The following is a 20,158-nucleotide window of genomic DNA, read 5'->3' on the forward strand; positions in this document are numbered from 1 at the left end:
TTCCTCCATCGCCAGATCATAGCAACACGACGGTTGGAGGAAGAGCGCCTCATCTTCCGCCTAGAAACCCTCGAACTCCGCACCGCCTTCCTAACCTGCAATCTTCTTCCTGACCTCTCCGCGCCCACCCCACTCCGGCCTATCACCCTCACCTTGACCTCCTTCCACCTATCGCATTTCCAACACCCCTCCCCCAAGTCCCTCCTCCCTACCTTTTATCTTAGCCTGCTGGACACACTTTCCTCATTCCTGAAGAAGGGCTTATGCCCGAAGTGTCGATTCTCCTGTTCCTTGGATGCTGCCTGACCTGCTGCGCTTTTCCAGCAACACATTTTCAGCTCAGTAAATGCTGACCCACCAGCACACCATGAACTAATTAACGGAGGGAAAAAAAAAGTCCTGGCTTGATCACAAGAGAGCACAGATGACTACAGCAGTTAACAAGAACATGTAAAAGTTTCCACCAAAAGTTTTATCTGGAGAAACAGAGCTCCAACAGCTTGCATGAGGTTTTGTTTGAGATGTCAGTACAATATTAATCCATAGCAGAGCGATGCTTTGTGTTGGAGGTGTACATTTCTTGTTGAAATTCTGCACATCACTGACACCTGACCCAGATGCAGCAAACCGTGGACCTGAAAACTTTTGACGTTTTATATGAATCAGTTCTTCCCTTTGGTGAGAGATCAATCCAGGGCACGCCCCAGTGTTTGGATAATTGAGCCCTGCCTCCTGAAAGAAAGAATCAGTCCCTCGAGGTTTCTGTTCAAACAACGGAAAAGAAAACATTCCCATCTTTTTTGTTTCCTTTTGCTTTGGAATCAAAAGCCTGAAGCTACACAAACAGATACATACAGACTTCCTCTGTTGGTATGGTGCCTGTTTCATAAAATATGACACAGGGTGATGACGGTGCAGTGTTTAAGACTCTGAGCTAATAATCCAAAAGCCACTCTGGGGCACGAGTTCAAATCTCTTCATGGCATCTGGCAAAATTTAAATTAAAAGTCTGGATTGAGAGTGCTAATGTAAAAGGCAATGGTGACCAATAAGCTTTTCCCACTTGTTTATAGAAACCCACCTGGTTTGCCATTGCCCTCAAAGCCAATTAGGAGTGGCTAATAGATACTGGAATTACCTGCAGGCCATGAAAGATTGAATCTAGGCGGGTTATCACTTACAAGTATTCAACCCTGTCCAACTTGAATAGGATGGCTCTACATTGACATTCAAACCCACTGTGGCTTTCATAAATGGGATTTGCAAGGGAATCTAGCGAGGCAGACGTACTGAGAACATGAACCCTCAGACACTTCCTGCGACCTCTCCCTGCACTACGATCCCACTGAACAACAAGACGGTCAATGACCTCATCTCCTCTGAAGATCTCTCCTCTGTTCTGACCCACCTAACTGTTCCCTAACTTCAGGCAACCCGCTTACAGTCATGGGGTCACACCACACAGTCACTTTGGCCCATCGAGTGTGCACCAACCTATCCCACTTCTCCAGCACTGAGCCCATAGCCTTGAATGTTATGAAACTTCAAGTGTCGATCCACATACTTTTAAATATTGATATTTTCTACATCAATATTCTTCCAGACCCTCACCACCCTCTGGGTGAAATAAAAATGCTCAAATCCACTTTAAAACTTCCTGCCCTTCACCTTAAACTTTATACCCCTTTTGTTAGTGATTCTTTAACAAAGGGGACAGTTGCTTTCTGTTCATCCTGTTCAAGCCTGTCATAACCTTACACACCTCTATCAGGTAACCCCCCCCCGTCAGCCTTCTCTGCTCCAGGGAACACAACCAAAGCTTATCCAGCCTGTCCATCTCCGAAATGCTCCACCCCAGGGAACATCCCGGTAAATCTCTGCTCCAGACCTATCACATCCTTCCGATAGTATGGCAACCAGAACTGCACACAGTACTCCAGCTGTGGCCTACCTAACATGCTGCACAGCTCCAACATACCCTCCCTGCTCTTATAAAATAGGCCACAACTGATAAATGCAAGTGCCCCATGTGCCTTCTTAAATACCTTATTAGCCTACCTTGCTACCTTTTGGGACCTGTGAGTAAGCGCCCCAAGATTCCCCTGTTCCTCCCAACTTCCTAGTGTCTTGCCACTTACTGACTACTCCCTCGTCATCATCTTTCTCCCAAACTGCATCACCTCAAACTTTCAAGGCTTAGATTAGATTCCCTACAGTATGGAAACAGGCCCTTCAGCCCAACAAGTTCACACTGACCCTCCAAAGAACAACCCACCCAGACCCATCTCCCTCTGACTAATGCACCTTAACACCATGGGCAATTTAGCATGGCCAATTCACCTGACCTGCACATCTTTGGACTGTGGGAGGAAACCAGAGCACCTGGAGGGAACTCACGCAGACACGGGGAGAATGTGTGGAGTTTGCACGCAGTCACCTGAGGCTGGAATCAAACCTGGGTCCCTGGCGCTGTGAGGCTTCAGTGCTAACCACTGTGCCATCCTTGAATTCCACCTGCCACTGATCTGTCCATCTGACCAACAGTCTATATCTTCTCATTACCTAAGACCTTTTTTCTCATTATTAACTACCCAGCTAATTCTGGCGTCATCTGCAAACTTACTTCTTGTCCACCCGACATTCTCATCTATGTCATTTATATATATTGCAATCAATGAGGGACCTGCACTGATCCCTGTGGTATACCACAGGACACCGGTGTCAGTCACACAAGTACCATCCTCTGTCTCCTGTCCCTAAACCAATTTCAGGTCCATCTTGCCAAGTTACACTGGATCCTGAGAGCCTTCATCACCTCTACGAGTCTCTCAGGTGGGACCTTAATGTCCTTGTTGAAATCCACCGCTTTCCCAATATCCACAAACAGGATTGCTCAGGCACACCAAGCCTGTTAGAGCATCCCTGAACTTCCTTTGCCCTCTCTATTCTTCCACCTCAAAGAGTCAGAGATGTGCAGCATGGAAACAGACCCTTCGGTCCAACTTGTCCATGCCAACCAGATATCCCAACCCAATATAGTCCCACCTGCCAGCACCCGGCCCATATCCCTCCAAACCCTTCCTATTCATATACCTATCCAAATGCCTCTCAAATGTTGAAATTGTACCAACCTCCACCACTTCCTCTGGCAGCTCATTCCATACACGTACCACACTCTGCATGAAAAAGTTGCCTCTTAGGTCTCTTTTATATCTTTCCCTCTCACCCTAAACCTATGCCCTCTAGTTCCTGACTCCCCGACCCCAGGGAAAAGACTGTCTATTTATCCTATCCATGCCCCTCATGATTTTGTAAACCTCTATAAGGTCACCCCTCAGCGTCCGACGCTCCAGGTAAAACAGCCCTAGCTTATTCAACCTCTCCCTGTAGCTCAAATCCTCAAGCCTGGCAACATCCTTGTACATCTTTTCTGTCCTCAAGCCTGGCAACATCCTTGTACATCTTTTCTGAACCCTTTCAAGTTTCACAACATCTCTCCATCAGGTGCTGCCAGACCTGCTGAGTTTCTCCAGCACAAGAGACTAGTGACAACAACAGGAATTGCTGGAAAAGCTCAGCAGGTCTGGCAGAAACTGTGAACAGAAATCAGAGTTTTGGTCCGGTCCGATCCAGTTCTAAGGAAGAATCACAGGACCAGAAATGTTAACTGATTTTTTTTCATCAAATATACAGCCAGACCTGCTGAGTTTTTCCAGCAATTTCTATTTTTGTTCCTGATTCACAGCATCGGCAGTTCTTTCAGTTTTTATTTTCTATAGACTGGTGAGTCTGCCAGGACATGGAGAGGGTGAATAGCTAAGGTCTTTTTTCCTAGGATGGGGGAGTCCAAAACTAGAGGGCATAGGTTTAAGATGAGAGGGGAAAGATATAAAAAAAGGTCCTGAGGGGCAACTTTTTCCATGTACAGGGTGGGACTGGTCTCCCTGCTTGTTGTTAAAGTAGAAGGGTTCAGGAAATATTTACAAGGATATTGTTGGGGTTGGGAGGTCTGAACTGCAGGGAGAGGCCGAATAGGCTGGGGCTGTTTTCCCTGGAGCATGGGAGGCTAAGGGGGGACCTTATAGAGGTTTATAAAATCATGAGGGGCATGGATAGGTTGAATTGCCAAGGTCTTTTCCCCATGGTCGGGAGTCCAAAACTCGGGGGCATAGGTTTAAGGTGAGAAGAGTAAAGGGAATTAAGGGGCAACATTTTCACACAGAGGGCGTTGTGTGTATTGAATGAGCTACCAGAGGGTGTGGAGGAGTGCTGGTACAATTACAACAATTAAAAGGTATCTGGATGGGTACATGAATAGGAGGGGTTTGGAGGGATATTGGCCAAATGCTGACAAATGGGACTGGATTAATTTTGGATGTATGGTTGACATAGACAGGTTGGACCGAAGAGTCTATTCCCTTGTTGGGCAACTCCATGTCCCTATCAACTAGCAAAGGAAAAGTATTTCAATCTAAAGTGACTAAAAATTGACCAGCTCTGCCACGCAATTCCCAGGTTTTCTCCACAAACTGATCAAACCAAAATCAAGGGAAAAATAATGAACATAGCTCCCCAAGTGGGGTTGGGTGATGACACAGTGAAGTCCGGAGTTGACGACTGCCCTGGAGCTCCAAGTGGAACTTTAGCCATTAATCCTCACATTTTCTTTCACAAATTACAATCCCAGTTTAAAATTCACAACCGCAGACCTGACTCCTGCCGTAGTAAACTGATGGAGCTTGTACATGGTTTTAAAAACCGAGGAATTTCTTCGCTACTCCCACAATGACAAACAAACATCCAAATTTGCTGATGACACAAAGTTAGGCGGCTTTGTAGACAATGTAGATATCAGTATGAAATTACAAAGGGATACTGATAGACTAAGTGAATGGGTAAAACTCTGGCAAATGGAATTCAGCATAAGCAAGTGTGAGGTTAGCAACTTTGCACTGAAAATTGAGAGATTTGAGTATTTTCTAAATGGTTTGAAATTAAGTACAATGGATGTCCAAAGAGACTTGGTCTATTCATATAGATCTTTAAATTGTCAGAAATAGGTGCAGAAAATCAAGAAAGTTAATGGAATGCTGCTTTTTATATCTGGAAGACAGGAGTATAAGGATATAGAAGTTATGCTGCAGTTATATAAAACCTTGGTTTGATGCCATTCTGAGTACTGCGAGCAGATCAAGCCACTACACCTTAGGAAGGATAATTTGGCCCTTGGAGAGTTTACTGGAATGATAACTTTACCCCTTATGTTAAGGTATGAGGAGAGATTGTACTAGCTTGACTTTTATCTTCTAGAATTTAGGTTTAGGGAGCAATTTGATTGAAGTCCTCAAGCTATTCATATGAAAAGACAGGGTAGATAAAGATAAAGTCTACAGGTTGGGCGATTCTATGGGGGTATAGTCTGAGAATTAGGGTCAGACCGTTGGGAAGCACTTGTACACACTAAGGGTGGTAGAGCTTCGGAACACTCTTCCACTGTGAAAGCTAGACCAGTTGTTAATTTTAAATCAGTAATAGATATTTTTTTGTTAACCAGAGGTATTAAGGGATATGGGCCAAAAGTAGATGTCTGGTTGTGGATGTCTGGCTGATATGGACAGGTTGGACCGAAGGGTCTGTTTCCGTGCTGGGTAACTCAACTAGCAAAGGAAGAGTATTTCAATCTAAAGTGACTAAAAATTGACCAGTTCTGCCACTCAATTCCCAGATTTTCTCCACAAACTGATCAAACCAAAATCAAGGGAAAAATAATGAACATAGCTTCCCAAGTGGGCTGTTCCTAGATTCCCTCATCCCACCCCACTCTAACAGGCCTCACCAAGGGATCATTGCAATTTTCAATGGGGTCCTGTTGGAGGCCATCTACAAGATGTACTGCAGAAATTCAAAGACCCTTAAACAGCACCCTCCAAATCCAAGATCGCTTCCATCTAGAAGGACAAGGGCAGCACATACATGGGAACACCACCCTCTGCAAGTTCCCCTCCAAGCCACACACCATCCCAACTTGGAAACATATCGCCATTCCTTCACTGTCACTGGGTCAAAATCCCAGAATTCCCTCCCTAATGGTCAACACACAGAAGGCATACTGCAGAGGTTCAATGAGGCAGCTCACCTTCACAAGGGCAACCAGGGACAGACAATAAAATTCTGGCCAGCCAGCAACGTCCACAGCCCACATAATGAATAACAAAATTAAAAAAGCAATGGGTTTGGAAATCCCCCTGTCTTGTGCACTCAACATTAAAAAAGATTCCCCCTGACCTCTCGTCTTGTAGGTCAGCCGGTATCCTTGCAGAGGAAGAGCGGGAGGTTTCCACGCCAGTTTCAGTCGGAAGTGTCCAGGTTTGGCCACTCGGAAATTGGAAACTCCAGGTAGGGTTTCTGAAAGACAAAGTGAATCAACATAGGACATCACTATTATAGCAAATCACACCACAATAAGTTCACAAAACAAAGCATTACCTCCCCTCAACATCATTTCATATTTTCTAGTTTCCTGGCGAATAATTATTTAACCAACACCATACCAAAAAAAAATCAGGTTAATTATCTCATTGTTGGGCCTTGTTTTTTTTACGAATTAACAGTTACGTCATCTTTAACACTCCGGTTACAATTCAAAAGTAATTAATTGGCTGTATATTACAGTTTAGGATGCCCTAATATGGTAAAAGGTACAATTTAAATGCAAGGAATTTTCAAATTGTGATTACTACAGTTAGGTTTACATTTAAAACTGGAAAAATTCTGAATCTTGCAACGTGGAATTAAAGAACAAGAGGATTATGACAAATACAAGACTAATATTTTAAACTGTCTCCTTTAATTCAAGGTAAAATGGAATAGCTTAGAGAGGGGGATGTGACATCCAAAAACTGCCCAAAGATTAGCTCCTGTGACCTAGATGTCATGGGGACTGAGGTCCAGATCAAAACCTATTGGAAAACAGATGCAAATTTGACCACTTGGACACAAAGGAGTCGACCTTGCTATACTCAGAATCTCAGACAGAGCGATGTAGAGTCAGATGATCTACAGCGGGAGTTGCTATGCCAAGCAGGAGGAAATGACTGCTGTTGTTTTAGCCACCGAGGAGGATGGCGGTGAGGATCAATTCCTCGTTGGAGACAGTGAGGCTTGGGCAGATTTAAAGATAGAGACATTGCCAGTTCATGCCTTGCCCTGGAAGTCCACTGGAGTTTGCTCAGAAATTGAGTGAAGGGGCTTTGTTTAAGAGCCCATTGGTACACTCACTCTAGTCAAGGATAAGAGACCCACTGAAACCAGAAGGTGCTTTGGCATTAGACGCAGGACCATAAAAGTGGCACGGAGTTTTCATTTGTGTTAGGAAGATGCTCTTCGGAGGGGTCAGCATGGATTCAATGGGCTGAAAGGCCTGCCTGCATGCTGCAAACACTATATTAAAAAAATCAATTGGAGTAGCTTTTTTGTAACTTAGTGCATTGGTTCTCGATGAAGTATTGTTTCGTTGATCTTGATTTTAATTTGTTACAGTCAACCGTCTGAAAATGTGAAATATCATGCAGTGCTTTGCAGCAGGCAGTGACGTGGTGGTAGTGTCATTCTTGAAGTAATCCAGATCCCCACACTAATATCCCCTAGTAATGGGTTTGAATTCACCATGGCAGATGGTGACATTTTAATTCAATAAGAAAATCTGGAACAACAATCTAGCCTAATGTGACGGCATAATCACTGTCAATAGCTCTGAAAACCCACCTGGTTCACCAAAAGTGCTTCTGGGGTTAACCTGGTCTGGCCTAATCTAGACGCTCAGCAATGGGATTAATTCTTAACTGCCCTCTGGAAATTCAGGCTGAGTAATAAGTGCTGCCCTAACTAGCAATCCCACAAACAGATGGAAAAAAGTGGAATTTATATCACCTTTAAAAAGCCATCGGACTTTATCGAGATTGTAACAGGAGACAATGCTTGCCCTTCCTGATGAAAGGCTTTTGCTCGAAATGTCGATGTTCCTGCTCCTCAGATGCTGCCTTTTTCAGCACCACTCTAATCTAGACTCTAATCCCCAGCATCTGCAGTCCTCACTTCTGCCTGCAGTGCAGCCCTTTGTCCAATCTGTTCCACCAATCAATTACTGATCGGAAGCAATTAAAGTACCAACGACCTTTGTTCTTTAACCACTAATATCCTCGTCAAGTAAAAATCTATCAATCTCCGCATTGGAATTTTCAATTGATCCCTCACCAGCATTTTGCAGAAAAGGTGTTCTAGATCTCCACTTTCCTTTAGAAAAGGATTTCTCTCATTATTTCCTGAGAATGGTCCAGCTCTAATTTTAAAGGAGAAGTCCCCTTGTTCTGGCCTCACTCCACCAGTTTCTTTATATCAACCCTATCATAGCCGAGAGCACCTTGAACATCTCAATTCAATCATCTCTTAATCTTCTATACTGAAGAGATTACAAGCTTCGTCTGTGGTAATAAGACTAATTTACCATCATATTTAACTTAACTCTCATATTGGTTGCGAACAAAGTGTCAAAATTGTGTTTTACGACAACATATCCACATTTCCACATCCATTAGGTTGAGTCCAATGATCTTAAGCAAATCTAAGAGGGTTGGCGGAGGAGCAACCGAAGATCGAACTTCAAATGGAATCAATTAAAGATACTCACTTGTCCTGCCCTTGCCTGCAGTGGATTCCCCAATACTGTTTGCATACTGAGCTATCACTGTGACCAGATATTCAGTTGCAGGTTTCAGTCCTTGTAAAAGAGCAGAGTTTTCACCTGGACGGACAGTAATCTGGTCAAAAACAAAAACATCAAAACACAATACTCAGCAAAAGTAAAAAGCAAATGCTACAACACTCACACCATTAAACCCAATGTTAATCCAGTACACACAGAGGTGGATTTTGGCTGGGAGTTGTGGGTTCCTTGTCTCCTCCCCACAAGGACAATTTAGCACAGCCAATTCACCTAACCTGCACATTTTTGGACTGTGGGAGGAAACCCACACAGACACGGGGAGAATTTGCAAACTCCACACAGACAGTTGCCTGAGGTGGGAACTGAATCCGGGCCTCTAGTGCTGTGAGACAGCAGTGCGAGCCACCATGCCACCCATTAGCAGTGCAAAAGATATGAACACACAAATTAAGAGCAGAAGTAGCCCATTCAGATATATGATGTAGCCATATATCTCCAGCGGAGATTCACACGGATGATCCCTGGAATGGTAGGTCTAACATATGAGGAACGGCTGAGGTGGGCCTGTGGAATTCATTGCCGCGGAGTGCAGTGGAGGCTGGGACGCTAAATGTCTTCAAGGCAGGAGATTGATAAATTCTTGATGTCACAAGGAATTATGGGCTACGGGGAGAATGCGGGTAAGTGGAGTTGAAATGCCCATCAGCCATGATTGAATGGCGGAGTGGACTCGATGGGCCGAATGGCCTTACTTCCGCTCCTATGTCTTATGGTCTTATGGTCTTATGAATACGATTATGAATGAACTGACTATGGCCTTTACTTTCCTGTCTACCTCCTATGCTCTTTTTCTCCTTTGTCAGTTGTTCTGCCTTACTGGGGGGAGTGTGCTGGAAATCAAGCCTTGTTGTTATTTCAGGAGTTATCATAAAAGTTTCTTAAAAAACAATCAAAGTACACAGAGTTGCCAATTTAATCTGTCAGGAAGATGCAGGTTAACACAGACAGCAGTTTCCGGACTTAACAAGAAATGTTCTTTGAAACAAATACAGAGAATATTCAAAAGAATAACAAATAGCTGGAGAAACAGCAGGTCCTGGGGCATAGGACATAGAACATTACATAGAACGTTACAGTGCAGTACAGGCCCTTCGGCCCTCGATGTTGCACTGACCATCTAGGGAGAGAAAGCAAAGCTAATACTTAGAGTCCAGTGACCCTTCATCAGAACTTCACAAGCACGGAATATGTTCAGTCGGTCAGGCATCATCTGTGAAGAGTTTAATGTTTCAAGTCTGGTTTACTCTACTTCAGGAGTCAGAGAGTCATCAAGTTATACAGCATGGAAACAGACCCTTCGGTCCACACGTAGGCAGCACGGTGGCTCAGTGATTAGCACTGCTGCCTCACTGCGCCAGGGACGCAAGTTCGATTCCTGCCTCGAGCGACTGTCTGCGTGGAGTTTGCACATTCTCCCCGTGTCTGCGGGGGTTTCCTCTCATTGCTCTGGTTTCCTTCCACAGTCCAAAGATGTGCAGGTCGGGTGAATTGGTCATGCTAAATTGCCCGTAGTGTTAGGAGTATTAGTCAGAGGAAAACGGATCTGGGTGGGTTACCCTTCAGAGGGTCAGTGTGGACTTGTTGGGCCGAGGGGCCTGTTTGCACACGGTAGGGACTCTAATCTAATCACACTGACCAGATACCCTAAACTGATCTAGCCCCATTTGGCTCCAAACCCTGCCTATGTTCAGAAGATAACTCCTTGAAGAACAGTGATATCAGACTTAATTTTAACTGTTGTTTTTCTCTCTCCACAGATGCTGCCAGAGCTACAAATCCAACAATCCTCAACTCCACTTCCTACCAATTCCTCTTACTACTTCCCTAACTGATCAAAAATCTCTCAGCTTGAAATATGTTGATGACATGGCCTCAACAGGCCTCTGGGGGAAAGAATTCCACAGATACACCAGCCTCAAAAAAAAAAATTCTTCCTTGGCCACCCTTCATTTTGAGATCAAACTCTAATTCTAGGTTTTCCCACAAGTGGAAACAATCTCACTGCACCTACCCTGTCAAGTCCTCGAAGAATCGTGTATGTTGCAATAAGTTTGTCATCTTGTTCTCAAACTTCACTGGAGTAGAGGCACAGGCCTCAGCCAAGACCCTTCATTGCTTCACTTACAGAAAATAGTCAGTCATTCAGTGTCCTACAAAGTCAGACAGCATGAAAACAGGCCCTCCAACCCAACTTGTCCATGCTGACCAACTAAACTAGGCCCATATCCCTCTAAATCTTTCCTATCCACGTACCTGTCCACATACCTTTGAAATGTTGTAATCGTATCTGTCTCTACCATTTTCACACACAACACACACCCTCTCTATGAAAAAGCTGCACCTCAGGTCTCTTTTATAAGACCAACGGAGCAGAAAGTAAGCTATTCAGCCCATCTGCTCTGCCATTCAATCACAGCTGGTAAGTTTCTCAACCTTATTTTCCCACTTTCTCCCCATAATCTTTGATCCCCTTGGCAGTCAAGAAATAATCTATATCTGTCTTAAATACACAGAATGACCTGGCCTCCACAACTCTCCATGGCAACGAATTCCACAGTTTCACCACTCTCTGGCTAAAGAAGTTTTTCCTTATATCTTCCCTTTACTCTAAGGCTATGCCCTTGGGGGCTCATCTCTCCTGAGAATGGAAGCTTCTTCCCAATGTCCACTTTGTTCAGGCCATTCAACATTTTGTAAGTTTCAATCAGATCCCCCCTCATCCTTCTATCTTCATTGAAGACTCTGGGTCTATACTCAAACATTCCTCAAATGTTAAGCCTTTCATTCCTGGGACCATTCTCATGAATATCTTTCCCCTCTCACCATAAACCTATGCCCTCTAGTTTTGGCCTCCCATTCCCTGGGGAAAAGACCGTGGTTATTGGTTATTTACACTATCCATGCCCCTCATGATATTGATCCCTCTCACAAATTACTGCAATGCTTAACTATGTAAACTTTGTTCTTTCTTTCTACCTTATTCTTAAGATTTTGTACCCAAGCACTTGAACGTAAGATGGCATCTTGTGTGGTGACACTATACAATTTTCATTGTATTCCTGTACTTTTACACAATAAAAGGTGACAATAAAAAAAACAAATACAACAAAAATCAAATCAACCAATTTAACCACCCTGGTTTGAGGATGAATTAAAATTTACTTCAGCATTAGATTAGATTCCCTATAGTGCGGAAACAGGCCCTTCGGCCCAACAAGTCCATACCAATCCTCCGAAGAGCAACCCATCCAGACCCATTCCCCTATGTTTACCCCTGACTAATACACCTAACACTATGAACAATTTAGCACGGCCAATTCACCTAACCTGCACATCTTTGGATAGTGGGAGGAAACCAGAACATGTGGAGGAAACCCACACAGACACGGGGAGAATATGCAAACCCCACACATACAGACAGTGACTTGGGGTGGGAATTGAACCCAGATCCCTGGCGCTGTGAGGCAGCAGTGCGAACCACTGTGCCACCGTGCTGCACTTCTGAACCATACTGAGCAGTGAGTTTGAATTCAAGGCTGACCCAGCCAGCATGGCAATGACACAGCCCTGCGATGATGGAGCAGATGCCTTTCAGGTGAAAAGCTCAGCCATGTTTGCCTTCTCAGGGGAATATGAGACCCTGACCAACACTTACCCCTCAACCCAACACCACAAAACCAGATTATCTGGTCAGTGCTACTTTGCTCTCTGTGGGAGCTGGATGTGGACAAATTGGCTCCACAGTGGCAGTGATCACATATTGAAAGGACTTTTGTAGTTATAAAGCATTTCAGGCTGTCCTGAGTTCAGGAATGTCATGTATAAATCAAGTTTAATTTTTTTAAAGACATCATTGTTGAGAATCTTTACAATATCCTCTCAATGTGGGCTCCAATGTTCTCTTTTTTTCATTGGAAAGAAAGCAATACTCCAAACTAAGTCACCCAGTTGAGCCATATGTGGAGTCGGTGCTGTTGTGACCAGTATAGATCATAGAATTCCTACAGTGGCCATCGAGTTCACAGCAACCCTCCGAAGAGCGTCCCATGAATCACTCTGTCTTTGGTAGACAGCGCGGTTAGGGTAGGGACCTCAAGGTCGGACACTAACCTCTCGGAGCTCCGCAGAGATTGGGAGGCCCAGAATACTGAAGGGGGTGTACTGAACTTTGTATCCTGTCACAGGCCCATGTGCTGCAGTCCATCGAATTCGCATTGATTCAAAGCCTTCGTCGCTGAAGATCAGATTTGAGGGGCCATTAGGCACTTGAGTAACTGAAAACATAACAGAAACAATTATATTTATTCTATTTTTAGGTTGTAAAACAGTCTATAAAGATCCAAAAACAGCAGAGAGGGAGCACATGCATTGCCAGATGCACTTGCAGGCAGCACAGATATAATGGACCGAATGGTCATTCATTGTGGTTTCTCCATTGAGAGGATTTCTGTATTGGGAAGGGAACTCATCGAGCAAGAAATTCATCAAGACTTCTTCGACAGCAATTTCCAAACCCACGACCATTTCCATCGAGATGGACAAGGGCAGCAGATGGTCATCCAGCACAGAAACAGGCTCTTCAGCCCAACTCATCCATGCTGACCAGGTTTCCGAAAATGAATTAGTCCCATTTGCCTGCATTTTGCCTTTCCTATCCATGTTTCTGTCCTGATGCCTTTTAAGTGCAGTAATTGTACCTGCCTCCACCATTTCCACTGACAGCGCATTCCATACGCGCACCACACTCTGTGTGAAAAAGTTGCCCCTTAGGTCCCTTTTAAATCTTTTCTCTCTCAACTTAAACCAATGCCCTCCAGTCTTGGACTCTCCTATCCTGGGGAAAATACACCTTGGGTATTCATCCTATCAATGACTCTTATGATCTTATAGACTTCTAAGCCTCAGCTTCCTACAATCCAGGGAAAGATGTCACAGCGTACCCAGGCTCCCCTTATACTTCAAACCTCCCAGTCTTGGTTAAAATCCCTGCAAATCGTTTTTTGCAGCATTTCCAGTTTAATAACATCCTTCCTATATTCATGAAAGCACCACTATGCAAATTCCCTCCAAGTCACTCACGATCTTGACTTGGAAATATATCACCGTTCCTTCACTGTCACTGGGTCAAAATCCTGGAAGTCCCTCTAATGGCATTGCGCGTGTATCTATATTAAATGGACTGCAGCAGTGGTTTAAGAAGGCAGCTCACTACCACCTTAGAGGGCAACTAGGGACGGGCAGTAAATGCTGGGCCAGCAGCAAGACTACTCTGTCTTGAGGACCATACATGGATCAGCATTACTAGGGTGGGATGCTGGGAAGAGCAGACTCCACACTATTGGCAGCTCACCCATAGTGCCCGAGTCAGCTGGAAGTTTGGCTCCAAGTGTACTGGAGTCAGGTTTGATCAAGGAATTCAAAAGGGGATTAAACGATTCTTTGAAAAAAAACAAACAATGTTCAGGGTTACAGGGAGAAGGTAAGAGAATGGAACACAGAATCACAGAATTCCGCCAGTGTGGAAACAGGCCCTTCGGCAAAACAAGTCCATACCAACCCTCCGAAGAGTAACCCACCCAGACCCATTCCCTATTAGTCTACATTTACCCCTGACTAATACACCTATCCTACACATCCCTGAAAGCTATGGGCAATTTAGCATGGCAATTCACCCTAACCTGCACATCTTCGGACTTTGGGAGGAAACCCACATAGACATGGGGAGAATGCACAAACTCCACACAGAGAGACATCCAAGAGTGGAATCAAACCAGGTCCCTGGCACCGCAAGACAGCAGTGCTAACCACTGAGCTAAGGTGCCAGTGAGACAGCCACTCAGAGCTGCTGCAGACACAACGGGCTGAAAAGACTTCCTTCTGACTTAAGCAAGACACAATGTTGTTACAATGCAGAAGCAAGCTAAAGCAGGGAGCTATAGCTCCCCCAAACACCACACCTACTCCTGAAGGGTTATACCCAAAACGTTGACTTCTCCACCTCCCGATGCTGCCTGTCTTGCTGTGTTCTTCCAGCTTTCTATTTCTTTACTAAAGCAGAGGCTCTTCCGAAAGTAAAATTGCCACCAATTGCCCCAAGAAACATATTGTGTCTGTGGGTTCCCAATAGCCTAGGAAGCACATTTAGGAATCACAGGGGCTGTTGGCCACAGCGGGCACCAGACAGTAAGATAATCTCCACAAGGGAAATCCCTTCTTACCCTCTGGTGCATCCAGGGTTCCCCCGGTTATGGAACAAACCCTCCTTGAAATGAGTGGAGTGAGAGTCCGGAGGATCTTAAAGTCATTCACAAAGAAGGAATATTCCTTCGCAGGTGTTGAGGTGATGTCATCAAGTTCCTTCTTATCGGCATTCTTTATCCCTGGGGAGGAGGAGTGAACATTCGCATGTCAGTGCTGCAGGCAAGCGAGCATTCAGAGTCAGAAACCATTGCTTGTTTCTCACTCAAATACAATCTTAAGTAGAACATACCAACTGCAAACAATTTAACATCTTGGCTCCGTAGTTTCAAGGCTGGTCGATCAACGTTATCCTGTGATTTTCCATCTGTTATCAAGATAGCAATCTGAAACAGAAAACATAAGGCCTTAAGTGTCTAAACAAAAGTAATTTATATTCTATTTTACTAATTCACCAAAGATCTTTAGACAGCACCCTCCAAACTCTCAAACACTTCCATATAGAAGGACAAGGGCAGCAGATACTTGGGATCCCACCCCCTGCAAGTTCCCCTCCAAGCCACTCACTATCCGGACTTAGAAATACATCACTGTTCCTTCACAGTCGTTGGGTCAAAATCCTAGAATTCCCTCCCTAAGGGCATTGTGGATCAACCCACAGCAGTGATTCAAGGTGGCAGCTCCCCACCACCTTCTCGAGGGGCAACTAGGGATGGGCTATTAATGCTGGCCCAGCCAGCGACGGCCAAGACCCACAAATGAATTTTTAAAAAATTTACTTCTCCAGTCTTTCTACCAGCTTTCAAATGCCAACCCGATAGCTGGGCACAGCAAGGAAAGCAGGTATACTCACCTAAAACTAGTATTATCCAACTCACTGATGGTTGCTTTTCTGCTGGGGGCCAATGCTGAGTCTTCCGCTGAGGGTTATTATGCAACGGCTATATTTATTGGCTAAGGGGAGAACAGCCAAGTCAAATGGGTCTGGTTTACCTCGTTGGATCTGGGAGTAAGATCCTTAAGTTGAGCCAAAGAGGGTCACACCTACATGTTACAAGGGACAGCAGTAAGACCATTCAGCCCTCTCCATTGAGATCTCTCACACACACACACACACGGATCTCCACCTCTCCCAACCCTTGACTGGCTCAGGTCTATCAATCCTGGATTCCAAGTTATCAAGTTGGTAGCCACTGCTTTGAGGAACAGAGTTCCACACTCCTACTCTACCCTTGAATTGAAGAATTTCTAATTTGCCTTTCTAATTTCTCTGCTGAATCCCTGGCATTGATATTCTGACTAGACTCCTTTACAATTGAAAACAGTTTCTATCTACCCACCCGGTTTCCAAAAAGCCACAATTAAGTCACCTTTAAATGTTCTTTACTCCAGGACACATCATCAAGGGTATATGTTCTTCCCTCATAAACTTAATTGTTGGCACCCTTGACAACATATGGGGAAGCAGTGGCCGAGTGGTGTTATTGTTGGGCTGTTAAACTAGAGACCCAGATAACATGCTGGAGAACTGGGCTCAAATCCCATCACACTAGATGGAGCTTGAAATAAATGAACGTTTGGAATTAAAATAAAGAGTCAAATGATGACCATGACTCCATTGTCAATTGGAAAAAAAACCACTGGGCTCATTAAAATCTTTTAGGGAAGGAAATTAGATTAGATTACTTACAGTGTAGAAACAGGCCCTTCGGCCCAACAAATCCACACCGACGCGCCAAAGCACAACCCACCCATACCCCTACATTTACCCCTTACCTAACTCTACAGGTTAGGTAGAACCTGTAGAGTTAGGTAAGGGGTAAATTCACCTGACCTACACATCTTTGGACTGTGGGAGGAAACCGGAGCACCCAGAGGAAACCCACGCAGACACGGGGAGAATGTGCAAACCCCACACAGTCAGTCGCCTGAGGCAGGAATTGAACCCGGGTCTCCAGCATTGTGAGGCAGCAGTGCTAACCACTGTGCCACCGTGCCGCCCATGGCGATCCTTACCTAATCTGACCTACATGTGAATCCAGACCCACAGCAAAGTAACTGATTTTTTAACTTCTCTCTGCTGCCCCCCCGGGCAATTAGGGATTGGTAATAAATGCTGGTCTAGCACTCATTAGGTAAACGAATATTAGAAAAAGAAAATTCCAGTCAGTCAATCTGTGATGCACTCCTTCCAAAGCCAATACATCCTTCCTAGAATACAATGCCCAGAACATTGATTTCCAGGTATGGTCTAACCAGGACTTTGTGTCCAATTAGCCAAATGTATTCACATTTGGAATCCAGCCTTTATTTCTATAGGTTGGCATTTCAATTGACTTTCTATGATCAGAAATAAAAATCCGAACTATTCAAGTATTATTCCTCCATAATTATAACCTGTGATTCCCGACGTTATTTCAGGGCAATTTAACTGTTTCATTTTTAAGGCTCCAAGACGCTACCCTTCCTACAGAGAGACAATGCCTGATTTTTCACATTCACTCGCATGACATGGACATTGCTGGCTGGGCCAGCATTTATTGCCTGACCTGAATTAGCCTTGGGAAGGTGGTGGGGATGAGCTGCCATCTTGAATTGCTGCAGTCCATGTGCTGTAGGTAGACTCCTGCTTTGGGAGAAAATTCCAGAATTTTGACCCAGAAACAGTGAAGGAACGGCAATATATTTCCAGTCAGGACAGTAAGTGGCTTGGAGGGGAACTTGCAAGAGGTGGTGTTCCCATGTATCTGCTGTCCTCATCCTTCTAGATGGTAGAGAGCAGGGCTTTGGAAGGTGCTGTTGGCAGACCCTTGAGAGTTGTTGTACTGCAATGGTACACATTGTACATCAGAAGTAGAAGTAGTGAATGTGGAAGATTAAAAGGTGCACGAGATAGTTAAATGGATACATATTCAGAGTGGGAACTGTGCTCTCACCTTGGGCACAGCACGCCTCAGCTTAGCAGATCCAAAGAAGTTGTCTGCTACGTATTTCAGTCCCGCCCCCGTTCTTGTGTTCCCACCTTTATAACGCAAATTGCGGATGGCAGTCAGTATTTGGGATCCGTTGCTGTGGTCCTCAAAAGAGAATTCAATCCTTTTTCAAAGCAAAAAAGACAAATCATTCCAGATCTAAAACAGATGCTGTTGTTATGAACCAGGCCAGGCCCCTCTAAACATTTCAAGAAAGTCGACTGGACCCTAACTTGACTAGTTGTTTTAAGCAGGTATAAAGTGGATATTCCAGGAATGATGCAGCTAGGCCAATCACTTAGTTTTAAACAAAACAGAACTTATTTACAAGATTACCACATGAAACAAAAGAGAACAAAATATAGAATAATTCAACCTATCCAAAAACCCAACAGATCATCCCAACTTAAGTGCTGTTCCAAATACTTGCAACAATCCCCATAAACATCCCTTGGCAAAAAGGGTAAAAATCAAACATGGTCTTATAGGTGAGATGTCAGAGAGAGAAAGGATGAGCATGGACCTGGTTCTGTGGGTCTAGCTGCTTCACAACTGACTGACTGCTTTCAGTGAACAGTCAGACTGCTAAACCCAAACTAAACCAAACCAAACCAAACCAGAGAAAAGCTGAGCTGGGAGAACTGGCCACTCCCCTTTCATTGTATAAATATTTTTGTTTAAACTTGTAAGCCTTTTGCCTGTCAGCTGGCCCTAAAACTCTTCAAACCTAGACTTTTCAGAAACACTGCTTTGACAACCTCTCTGGAAATTAAAAAGGCCAAGGACAGTATAACCTTGTTGAAAAGGAGCAGCATCATCACAAACGTTTCCTAAAGAGTACCAACATGCCAAACTAACCGAGATGCAACATCAACATCACCTGAGCGAATCTGAAGGAAATTTACCCTAAACAGCCAGCTCGACACAGAACAGATACAAATTGCTGGAGAAACTCAGCAACCATGCAGAGAAAACAGAGTTAACCTTTCCAGTCCAATGACAATGCTATTAAACTGAAGTAACAATAGCAGCTCTGCACACTCCTGCTGTTTGCCAGCTGGTGGCACATAGAACAGCAAATTAGAATCAGAGAGATGTACAGCTTGTAAACAGCCCCTTCATTCCAACTCGTCAGTGCTGACCAGATAGCCCAAATTAATCTGGTCCCAGTTGCCAGTATTTGGCCCATACCCCTCTAAACCCTTCCTATTCATCCAGATGCTTTTAAAATGTTGTAATTGTACCAGCCTCCACTACTTCCTCTGGCAGCTCATTCCATAAATGCACCATCCTCTGTGTGAAACGATTGCCCCTTAGGTCCCTTTTAAATCTTTCCCCTCTCACCCTTAACCTATGCCTTCTAGTTCTGGACTCCCCTCCCCTGGGGAAAATATCTTGTCTATTTACCCTGTCTATGTTCATGATTTTACAAATCTCGATAAAGGTCACCCCTCAGCTTCTAGCGCTCCAGGGAAAACAGCCCCAGCCTACTCAGCATCTCCCTATAGCTCATACCCTCCAACCCTAGCAACATCCTGGTGAATCTTTTCTGAACCCTTTCAAGTTTCACAACATCCTTCCTATAGATTGGAGACCAGATGTTGCTCACAATATTCCAAAAGTTGCCTCACCAAAGTCCTGTACAGCCGCAACCTGATCTCCCAACTCCTGTACGCAATACTCTGACCGATAAAGGCAACTGGAGGAAATGCTTTCTAAACTGTCCTGTCTACCTGAAACTTAGTTTCATACAATGCCCCAAATAAAATAAAATATTCCAAAGTGCTTTGCAGGAATATCAAATAAAATCTGACATTGAGACAAGTAGATAGTTGGTGGGGTGACAGGGCTTGGTCAAAGATGTAGGTTTTAATTAAAAACCTCTGAAGATACATAACAGGGACCAGCCAAACTTTGATGACCCCCCCTGACAGACTGACTAATGTCGCCCCAATGTCTGTTAAAATTTAATTGCTATACTGGAGATTTCATTGTCTTCATTAGAGAGGCACACACAGTCAAGTATAAGCAATCCCACATCAATCTTTGTTTTGGAAAGAGGTGGAGACAGCATCTTATCTTGACACATAAAATACAAAAGCAAAGAACTGCAGATGCTGGAAATCTAAACAAAAGCAGAAATTCCTGAAGAAACTCAGCAGGTCTGGCAGCATCAGCGGGGGGGGGAAAGCAGAGTCAATGTTTT

At 44.3% G+C, this 20,158-nt stretch overlaps 1 protein-coding gene across 1 annotated transcript in view; it reads right to left on the reverse strand.

Annotated features, from left to right (window-relative positions):
* LOC122559238 (collagen alpha-1(VII) chain-like) overlaps positions 1–20,158 on the reverse strand; it is a 135,765-nt gene that overhangs the window by 53,120 nt on the left and 62,487 nt on the right. Inside the window, exons 4-9 of the mRNA XM_043708619.1 lie at positions 17,917–18,076; positions 15,273–15,366; positions 15,001–15,162; positions 12,893–13,056; positions 8,687–8,816; positions 6,286–6,405 (exon numbers count right to left, since the gene is read on the reverse strand). Coding sequence (XP_043564554.1) covers positions 6,286–6,405; positions 8,687–8,816; positions 12,893–13,056; positions 15,001–15,162; positions 15,273–15,366; positions 17,917–18,076 — 830 coding nt within the window. The remainder of the gene's footprint in view (positions 1–6,285; positions 6,406–8,686; positions 8,817–12,892; positions 13,057–15,000; positions 15,163–15,272; positions 15,367–17,916; positions 18,077–20,158) is intronic.

Source organism: Chiloscyllium plagiosum, chromosome 18 (genome assembly GCF_004010195.1).
Source record: "Chiloscyllium plagiosum isolate BGI_BamShark_2017 chromosome 18, ASM401019v2, whole genome shotgun sequence".
Taxonomy (NCBI): domain Eukaryota; kingdom Metazoa; phylum Chordata; class Chondrichthyes; order Orectolobiformes; family Hemiscylliidae; genus Chiloscyllium; species Chiloscyllium plagiosum.